The sequence below is a fragment of the Electrophorus electricus genome, chromosome 18 (assembly GCF_013358815.1).
Source record: "Electrophorus electricus isolate fEleEle1 chromosome 18, fEleEle1.pri, whole genome shotgun sequence".
NCBI lineage: Eukaryota > Metazoa > Chordata > Actinopteri > Gymnotiformes > Gymnotidae > Electrophorus > Electrophorus electricus.
The window spans coordinates 380,001-390,000 of NC_049552.1; the positions used below are offsets into that span (position 1 = coordinate 380,001).

Below are 10,000 nucleotides of genomic sequence, written 5' to 3' on the forward strand. Positions count from 1 at the left end.
TGACGTCATGAGGCAGACACTGTTAACATGTTCACATGTAATGTCACATGTAATGAGAATGTTGGATATGTGTTTATAATGCAGCGGTCCGAGTAACTGATGCAGGAATCGTGTACGTTCCTTACCTGTCCAAAGACAGAGTTGAGAATAGGACGAAGGTTCAAGTCCGCATCGGAAGAGGCTGCGCTGGATCTCGCGGAGCGGCGCGAGGAGCGGCTGGAGGACGCGGCCGCCGGAGAGGAGGTGGCGGTGAAAGGAGGACACGCCTCCCCACTGGCGCGCGAACCAGGTCGCGCACTGCTCACTCGAGGGGATTCGAAGAAGATGGCTGTTTCATCCGAGCACTCGGAAAAAGACTGAGTTCTGTGTGGCACGCGAGCTGCATGCGAGTGCTTGTGGCGGCGCTCCTGGGGCAGGTCGTCCCGGGTGGAGCGGTGGTGGTGGTGGTGGTGGTGGTGTCGGTGCGAATGCCTCGAGGTCTTTCGCTCCTTGCTGCCGTTGCTCACCCCTGGGCGAACCGACATATCCTCCTGCCTCCCCGGCGAGGGAGCGCGCCCGTGGGAGTGTAGTTTGGACTGGCCGCTTCCCGCACGCTTCGCTGCGCTGTTCCGGTTACCGACCAGCGAGGGATGACACAAGGGTCTCCGGGAGCTGGCGTCGCAGTCAGTGGTCCAAAGCGAGTCCTCTGCGGCTGCTCCCGCGGCTGAAGCTGCCGCGGCAAGGTGCCGACTGCGCCGCTGCGCGCTGGGCTCAGCATGAGCAGCGGAGGTCCTCAGCAAGGAGCTCGTGGACTCGCTTTTGGGGAGGTTCATGGTCGACCTGAGCTGGCGCTCAGTGTTGAGCCGTTGGAAGAGCGACCTCGGCGCTATATGTTAGCTTTGGAGGTGTCATACTGTCGTCCGTGCAAAACAAGCAGGTCCGGGTTGGAAACAGTGCAGCGAGTCGTGTGCATTTTGGGCTCGCGCACAGAGGATGCGGTGTAAAAGTTGCCCTCGGCCACCTGATTGCTGTGAAAGGCGAGGACGATATTCCGGTAGCGCGTAGGAGAGAGAGAGAGAGAGAGAGAGAGAGAGAGAGAGAGAGAGAGAGAGAGAGAGAGAGAGAGAGATAGAGAGATACTCCAATATCGTCACGTAATGAGTACGCGCAGCATTACAGCAGTGGCACGCGAAACGTAGGTGTGCATCATCACATGCCAGTGGGCGTGACCTCGGGTCGTAATTTGGCGTGACGGACATGTTTTTCAGCCCTACACGTCATTTCACGCAACGATTATGACACATTCAGACAGAAAGTAAATAAAACACATTTTCTTAAGGTCAACTGTAAGTCATGTTTTGTGTCCTAAAGATGCAAAGTCCTGCAGTACACAGAGATTGCTTCTCATGCAGAATCCTGGAAACCCCTACCCCCAACGCACACATACACACACACATATACACACACGCATACACTCACACACATAAACTCACACACACGCACTCAGACACATACACTCGCACACACAGCCCTTTGCTGTGATTTCTTCTCCTGTGGTATGCCTGATTCATATACCTGTGTGTGGGGCCTGCTAAGGACCTCATGGGCATATAGGTGTGTTAGAAAGAAGACAGGTGTGAAAGAGAGAACACCTTTACTCATAGAAGCTTGTCAAATCTGTTATACAGACACTGGTTCAACTCTCTTCATGATACACCCAAGATGTAAGACTCAGTACAGGACCTCTGTTGATTTTAAGTTGTATGATTATTAGACAGTGATCTTTACACTAGAACATCAAATTTGTATAAAAGTTTATTTTAAACACAAAAGCTTCTGAGTGCCAGTAGAATGATGGTGAGTTGTGTACAGAGGTGATGGTGAGTTAGTGAGGTGCTAGCAGTCGGCTATGGTAGCTCAGTGGTTAAGGTACTTCACTTGTAATGAGAAGGTTGCTGGTTCAAATTGCCACTGTTGGGCCCCTGAGTAAGACCCTTAACCCTCAATTAGTGATAATTGTATGTCACTTTGGATAAAAGGGTCAGGTAAATGTGAGTTGTGTACAATGGTGACAGGGTTCCTGGTGAATCACTAAGAGTGGCAGAAAGGGGTGGCGCTATCAGATAAATACTCTCTAGCTTTTTAAACAAACAGTTGTGTTAACAACTATTTTCCATTAAAAAAAACTTGTCCTAATGTAGCATTAATGGAAATACAAGATATCTGGAAGAGGAGTTATATGTTATTACTACTACTACTAATACTACTATTACCATTGTTAATAATAATAATAATAATAATAATAACAATATGAAGATGATGATGATGATAATGATTATTATTGTTTGTGATGTTAGCTGCCCCACACAAACTAAACCTGCATGACACACGCACGCGTACACACACACACACACACACAATGATTTCACCGAACTGATTTAAACTGTATGCATGAACTGTATGTCAAATCACACATTCTTAACTTAAAATAAATTTAGACTATTAAAGGGCCATAAAGTGCCAGGAAGCACTATGGTAAAGGTAAAGCTCCCTCTGCACAGAGGTTCTGATTAGCGCATTAATAATGTAGTCACTACATGCATTAAACAGGCACTGGATCAGGATGTCCCTGCTGCTCTGTCCCCATGAGGAGTTCCCTCTGTTCTCTACTGTTCTCACTGTTCTCTCTGCTGTTCTCACTGTTTTCTCTGTTCTCACTGTTCTCTCTGTTCTCTGCTGTTCTCACTGTTCTCTGTTTTGTGCTGTTCTCATTGTTCTGTTTTCTGCTGTTCTCTGTTCTCTGCTATTCTCTCTGTTTTCTGCTGTCCTCTCTGTTTTCTGCTGTTCTCACTGCTCTCTCAGTTCTGTGCTGTTCTCTATGTTCTCTGCTGTTCTCTCTGTTCTCTGCTGTTCTCTCTGTTCTCACTGTTCTGTGCTGTTCTTACTGTTCTCTGTTTTCTGCTGTTCTCTGTTCTCTCTGTTATCTGCTGTTCTCACTGTTTTCTGCTGTTCTCTGTTCTCTCTACTGTTCTCACTGTTCTCTCTGTTCTGTGCTGTTCTCACTGTTCTCTCTGTTTTCTACTGTTCTCACTGTTCTCTCTGTTCTGTGCAGTTGTCTGTTCTGTGCTGTTCTCTGCTGTTCTCACTGTTCTCTCTGTTCTGTGCTGTTCTCACTGTTCTCTCTGTTTTCTGATGTTCTCTGATGTTCTCTCTGTTCTCTGCTGTTCTCACTGTTGTTTCTGTTTTCTGCTGTTCTCTCTGTTCTCATTCTTCTCTGCTGTTCTCACTGTTCTCTCTGTTCTGTGCTGTTCTCGCTGTTCTCGCTGTTCTCTGCTGTTCTCACTGTTCTCTCTGTTCTGTGCTGTTCTCTGTTCTCTGCTGTTCTCACTGTTCTCTGTTCTCTGCTGTTCTCTCTGCTCTCTCTGCTCTCACTGGTCTCTGCTGTTCTCACTGTTCTCACTGTTCTCTGCTGTTCTCTCTGTTCTCTGTTTTCTGCTGTTCTCTCTGTTCGCTGCTATTCTCTCTGTTTTCTGCTGTCCTGTTCTCTGTTGTTCTCACTGCTCTCTCAGTTCTGTGCTGTTCTCTCTGTTCTCTGCTGTTCTCTCTGTTCTCTGCTGTTCTCTGTTCTCACTGTTCTGTGCTGTTCTTACTGTTCTGTTTTCTGCTGTTCTTTGTTCTTTGTTCTCTGCTGTTCTCACTGTTTTCTGCTGTTCTCTGTTCTCTCTACTGTTCTCACTGTTCTCTCTGTTCTGTGTTGTTCTCACTGTTCTCTGTTTTCTGCTGTTCTCACTGTTCTCTCTGTTCTGTGCTGTTCTCACTGTTCTCTCTGTTTTCTGCTGTTCTCACTGTTCTCTCTGTTCTGTGCTGTTCTCACTGTTGTCTGTTTTCTGCTGTCCTCTGTTCTGTGCTGTTCTCTCTGTTCTCATTGTTCCCTGCTGTTCTCACTATTCTCTCTGTTCTGTGCTGTTCTGTGCTGTTCTCTCTGTTCTGTGCTGTTCTCACTGTTCTGTGCTGTTCTCTGCTGGTCTCTCAGTTCTCTCTGTTCTGTGCTGTTCTCACTGTTGTCTGTTTTCTGCTGTTCTCTCTGTTCTCATTGTTCTCTGCTGTTCTCACTGTTCTCTCTGTTCTCTGCTGTTCTCACTGTTCTCTCTGCTCTGTGCTGTTCTCTCTGTTCTCTGCTGTTCTCTTTGTTCTCTGCTGTTCTCTCTGTTCTCACTGTTCTGTGTTCTCTGTTCTGTGCTGTTCTCACTGTTCTCTGTTTTCTGCTATTCTCTGTTCTCTGCTGTTCTCACTGTTCTCTGCTGTTCTCACTGCTCTTTGCTGTTCTCACTGTTTTCTGCTGTTCTCACTGTTCTCTGCTGTCCTCGCTGTTCTCTGCTGTTCTCTGCTGTTCTCTGGTGTTCTCTGCTGTTCTCTGTTCTCTGCTGTTCTCACTGTTCACTCTGTTCTGTGCTGTTCTCACTGTTCTCTCTGTTTTCTGCTGTTCTCACTGACGAGTTCTGACAGTTACACAGTGATGCTCACATTTCACGGTGGGGACAATAAACAGAATAATTTCTCAAGAACAATTCCTGAAGAGGACACTAGTACTGCCAAAAGTACTGTTATATTAAACCCTTACTATATACTATATATACTGGATAAAGTACTGTTATATTAAACCTTTATTACTGCTATATCTACTGGATTATTGAGAGGTCAGTAAGTTACAGCACTTACTTTATTTACCTATCAAATATCCAGTATATAGCAGCTCAAAGCATGTCCAGATACATATTTATATTAATAACAATAATAATAATAATATTAGCTGTGGCATCTACAGAAGAAGAAGACATCCTATAACTCTCCAGAAATACATATCTGGCTTTTGTAACAAACCAAACTGATGGTCTTAAAAGGCTTATGCAGGCATTAGACATGTGTGCTCTGGACCAACGGCTGCCTCGCTGACACAAGACTCAGTTGTGAGCTGAGTCTGGTGACTGTAAACGTGTGGTGGATGTAAACACGTCTGACGTGGCCTGTGTTTACGTTACCCTGTGTGACGTGATCATGTGCTGAAGGTCAGCTACTGACACACTGGCTTGATCCACGGAGATGTGGGGATGGGGGTCAGGGACCAAACCACTGTGAAAAATATGGAGGGGGGGGTGCAATCTTTCCAAACCTAAAAAACTTTCTGCATCTGTAATTATCTTAATTACATTATTTCAATGCATATTACTATATTATTTAAAATTATATAGTTTTGTTTATGATATGTTGAGGGGGACAACACTCTGGGGTGTTTTTTCCGGGATAAGGGTCAGGGGTCCCCGGCCCCCCTACCTATAGTCACAGGGCTCTGTCATTCTGTACCTCTGCACCTGGTCCTATGCCAAATCTCTTGATAAACACTAAACCCTCAACTAGAGCTGTAAGTGTAAGCGTTATGACAGAGATAATGAAGCTGGTCTGAGGTCAGTGCTCCCGCATATCCACTGCAGTAGACCGTATGTATGATCGCTGCAGTCTGTGATCTATGTTGCAATCCCACTCAACAATAGCTCTACGTCCCCACCTAGTGTCAACGTTTTGAATAGCAGCCAAATTTGTGAGTCTTATCAAATGAATTAATGTTGTGGGTATCTGCCTGATAACAGCATGCACTGGCATCTTCACTGAGAAAACTGGGGGAAAACATCAGTGTGTCACACTGCTGAGGAAGTAACTAGAATTTCACAATGTCCCAGTCACCACATTTGAACAGACCTTGTAAACCCCTTCAACTGGACTTCCAGTTCAACATCCTCTTCACTGTGATGTGCATGTTTGGGCCACAAAGTACAAGATGGAGATCAGCTCCTCCTCTCAGTACATGGAAACCAGCTTCTCCTCTCAGTAGAGGGAGATCAGCTCCTCCTCTCAGTAGATGGAGACCAGCTCCTCCTCTCAGTAGATGGAAACCAGCTTCTCCTCTCAGTAGAGGGAGACCAGCTCCTCCTCTCAGTACATGGAAACCAGCTTCTCCTCTCAGTAGAGGGAAATCAACTCCTCCTCTCAGAACATGCAGACCAGCTCCTCCTCTCAATAGAGGGGGATCAGCTCCTCCTCTGAATAGAGGGAGATCAGCTCCTCCTCTCAGTACATGGAAACCAGCTTCTCCTCTCAGTAGATGGAGACCAGCTCCTCCTCTCAGTAGAGGAAGATCAGCTCCTCCTCTCAGTAGATGGAGACCAGCTCCTCCTCTGAGTAGAGGGAGATCAGCTCCTCCTCTCAGTAGAGGGAGATCAGCTCCTCCTCTCAGTACATGGAGACCAGCTCTTCCTCTCAGTAGAGGGAGACCAGCTCCTCTTCTCAGTAGATGGAGACCAGCTCCTCCTCTCAGTAGAGGAAGATCAGCTCCTCCTCTCAGTAGAGGGAGATCAGCTCCTCTTCTCAGTAGATGGAGATCAGCTCACACACACACAGTGGGCTCTTATGTAAATGTTCACAGTTGTAGTCTGTGTTGTTCTTAAAATGGCATCTACTGCATTTGTGGTGTTTTAATTTAAGAGTGAAAGGAAATGTGTAAGACCTGCTCACCTACACTAGTCTACACAGTACATGCCGTGTTAATACACACCACAGTGCTCACTCCAAGCAATGCACGTTGTGAGTGTGTTCATTCACACCACTGCAGATACACTGTCAGTGCTGCAGTGTGTGAGGGTGTGAAAGCAGTGAGATTCCACAGACACACAGCATTTTAGAATGGGCACTTTATTAAACACATCACTCAGCTGTAGCCAAGCACATCTGGAAACACTGAAGTAGGAATGTTATCATAAAACCTCACACTGCTGCAAAGATCACACGACACCGATCACGACACTCAGCACCCAAACAGAACATCTACAGCACGAGGGGATGGAGCCTCGGACCCTTGTGTACAGGTGACACAAGACGTGTGTGTGTGGCCTGGAACCGCTGTGTACAGGTGACAGAAGACGTGTGTGTGTGTGGCCTGGAACACCTGTGTACAGGTGACAAAAGACGTGTGTGTGTGTGTGGCCTGGTTCATATCAACATCAGCTGTCCTGTGCACTTCTCAACTGTTATGCAGTGTCTTTTACGGTACACAAATTTGAAGCTTTTTATTCCTGTGGAAAAGTAAAAGTCAGGGAATAAAAGTCAGGGAATCTGGATGGGTGGAGAACTCTGCACAGGCCAAATAAACACGCTGTTCACACACCACAGTCTCCGTCGGTTTAGAACAGTTTACATCACCATGTGAGTGAAAGTGCAAAGGAACATATATTTGTGTGCTTGTGTGTTTGTGTGCTGTGGAATCATCACATCTGGCTCTACCCTTGTCTAAAAAAGTCTTTACACATGAAGCTTCTACCCTGAAAGGTTGAGCTGGCAGCAGGAGGAAGCGGCCCTGTGTGTACACCCTCTGTCTGCAGCACCACGTCTGGAAACATCCTTTATGTACATTTGGGTCTGAACCAAGCGGTTCCACAGGACTCACGTCTGTACAGAGTTATGCTCACAGGAATGTGCAGCTTTTAATATTCACCTCAATTCTGTCCTATTCCCCTTCTCTAAACATACCCCCTCTGTCTTAGTACCCTTCTCTAATTTCCCCCTCCCTAGCGTCCTGGGGTAAAGATGTAGTCCAGTGCCTGACGTTCAGCAGCCGCCACGTTTGGATGCCAGAGATCCACCATGAAGACCACTCTGGGGCCACCTTCAGAGGAACCTACACACACACACACACACACACACACACACACACACACACACACACACACACACACACACACACACACACACACACATACACACACAAACACACACACAGATATTATGCATAATATACATATAATACATACCACACCTTCAGACCTACACGCAAGCATATATACATGCTCGCTCACACACACACAGATATTATACATATTATAACATACAAATAATGCATATACACACACGTGCACGTGTTCATGCAAATGTGCGCACATACACACAAGCACGCAGAGTAAAAGACACACGCGCACACACACGCGCGCACACACACACAAGCGCGCGCGCACACACACACACACACATGCGCGCACACACACACACACGCGCACACACGCACACACACAAGCGCTCAATAAATAAACTTGATTTGATTTGAAGTGAGTGTTAGTGGGATGTTCTCTCCCAACACCTGTCACCTCCTCACCCTCATGGAAGGCTGTATGGAGAAACGAGTCATCAAACAGCAGGCAGCTTCCCTCAGACCAGCACTGCGGTTCTCCACCGACCACCAGCTCACAGCTAGAAGGAACCTTCAGACCTGCACGCACACACACACAGATCCATATTTTACATAAACATATGCTTCAGACCTATGTACACACAGAGATATTATAATATACATATAATACACTTATGGCATTTAGCTGACGCTTTTATCCAAAGCGACTTACAATTCTGACTGAGTACAACTTGAGTAATTGAGGGTTAAGGGTCTCGCTCAGGGGCCCAACAGTGGTAACTTGGCAGTGCTGGGACTTGAACAAGCAACCTTCTGAATTTAACTCAAGTAACTTGTAACAAGTAACCACTGCCCTAATAAATACAACCACACATTCATTCATTCACACACGCACAGAGAGAGAGATCCATATTATACACTCGTACTCACATACACACACTTTCAGACTTACACACTCACAAACTAAAACATAAATACACAAACATACCCCTTTGAGTCCTACACATATCCAGGGTCCAACATATTGCATGAAAACACATAAATATAAGCACACAGATGTACACATACACAAGAATATCACAACACTCACAAGCACATCACAACACAAGCACATATCTACACACACATGTAGAAACACAAGCACATCACAACACAAGCACAAATCTATACACAAATGTACACATACACAAGCATATTACAACACACACAAGCATATAAAAACACAAGAACATACACTGCCTGGCCAAAAAAAAGGTCACCACCTGGATTTAACTAAGCAAATAGGTAAGAGTCTCCCATTGGATAATTACTGCATGGGTGATTATGTTTCAGCTGGCAGCAAGATATTTAACCCTAACTGATGCAGTGAGTAGCTTCTCAATTGTTAAACAACCATGTCAAAAGACACATCCTGTGGTCGTGGAAAAGATGCTAATCTGTTTCAGAAGGGTCAAATTCATGGCATGCATCAAGCAGAGAAAACCTCTAAGGAGATTGCTGAAACTAAGCAAATCGGGTTAAGAGCTGTCCAACGCATTGTTAAAAAGTGGAAGGACAGTGGGGAAACATCATCTTCGAGGAAGGAATGCGGTCGAAATAAAATCTCGAATGATCGTGATCGGCGATCACTTAAACGTGTGGTGAAATCAAATCGTAGCAAAACAACATGTTTAATAGTGAAAGTAAGAGCATTTCCACATGCACAATGCAAAGGGAACTCAAGGCATTGGGACTAAACAGCTGCGTAGCCTTAAGAAAACCACTTGTCCGTGATTCTGACCGGCAAAAACGGCTTCAGTTTGCTAGGGAACATAAAGATTGGACCCTGGAGCAATGGAAGAAAGTCATGTGGTCTGATGAGTCCAGATTTACCCTGTTCCAGAGTGATGGGAGCATCACGGTGAGAAGAGAGGCGGCTGAAGTGATGCACCATCACTCCTAGTGCCTACCGTACAAGCCTGTGGGGGCAGTGCTATGATCTGGGGTTGCTGCAGTTGGTCAGGTCTAGGTTCATCAACGTTATGTGCCCAAAGAATGAGGTCAGCTGACTACCCGAATATACTGAATGACCAGGTTATTCCATCAATGCATTTTTTTCTTCCCTGATGGCAAGGGCATATTCCAAGATGACAATGCCAGGATTCATCTGGCTCAAATTGTGAAAGAGTGGTTCAGGGAGCATGAGACATCATTTTCACACATGGATTGGCCACCACAGAGTCCAGACCTGAACCCCACTGAGAATCTCAGGGATGTGCTGGAGAAGACTTTGCACAATGCTCCAAATCT

General features: G+C 45.9%; 2 protein-coding genes across 5 annotated transcripts in view; both read right to left on the bottom strand.

The window, feature by feature from the left end:
- The window catches only part of cabp1a (calcium binding protein 1a), an 11,235-nt gene extending 9,922 nt beyond the window's left edge, over positions 1–1,313 (bottom strand). The window contains exon 1 of the mRNA XM_027022022.2: positions 126–1,313. Within this exon, the coding sequence (XP_026877823.2) occupies positions 126–812 (687 nt within the window). The 5' untranslated portion in view covers positions 813–1,313. The remainder of the gene's footprint in view (positions 1–125) is intronic.
- A 5,391-nt stretch (positions 1,314–6,704) lies between these two features.
- The window catches only part of asphd2 (aspartate beta-hydroxylase domain containing 2), a 7,513-nt gene continuing 4,217 nt past the window's right edge, over positions 6,705–10,000 (bottom strand). For all 4 annotated transcript variants that reach the window (XM_027022006.2, XM_027022007.2, XM_027022004.2 and 1 more), the window contains 2 exons: positions 8,177–8,290; positions 6,705–7,705 (listed from right to left, as the gene is read on the bottom strand). In XM_027022006.2, coding sequence (XP_026877807.2) covers positions 7,596–7,705; positions 8,177–8,290 — 224 coding nt within the window. In that variant the 3' untranslated portion in view covers positions 6,705–7,595. The remainder of the gene's footprint in view (positions 7,706–8,176; positions 8,291–10,000) is intronic.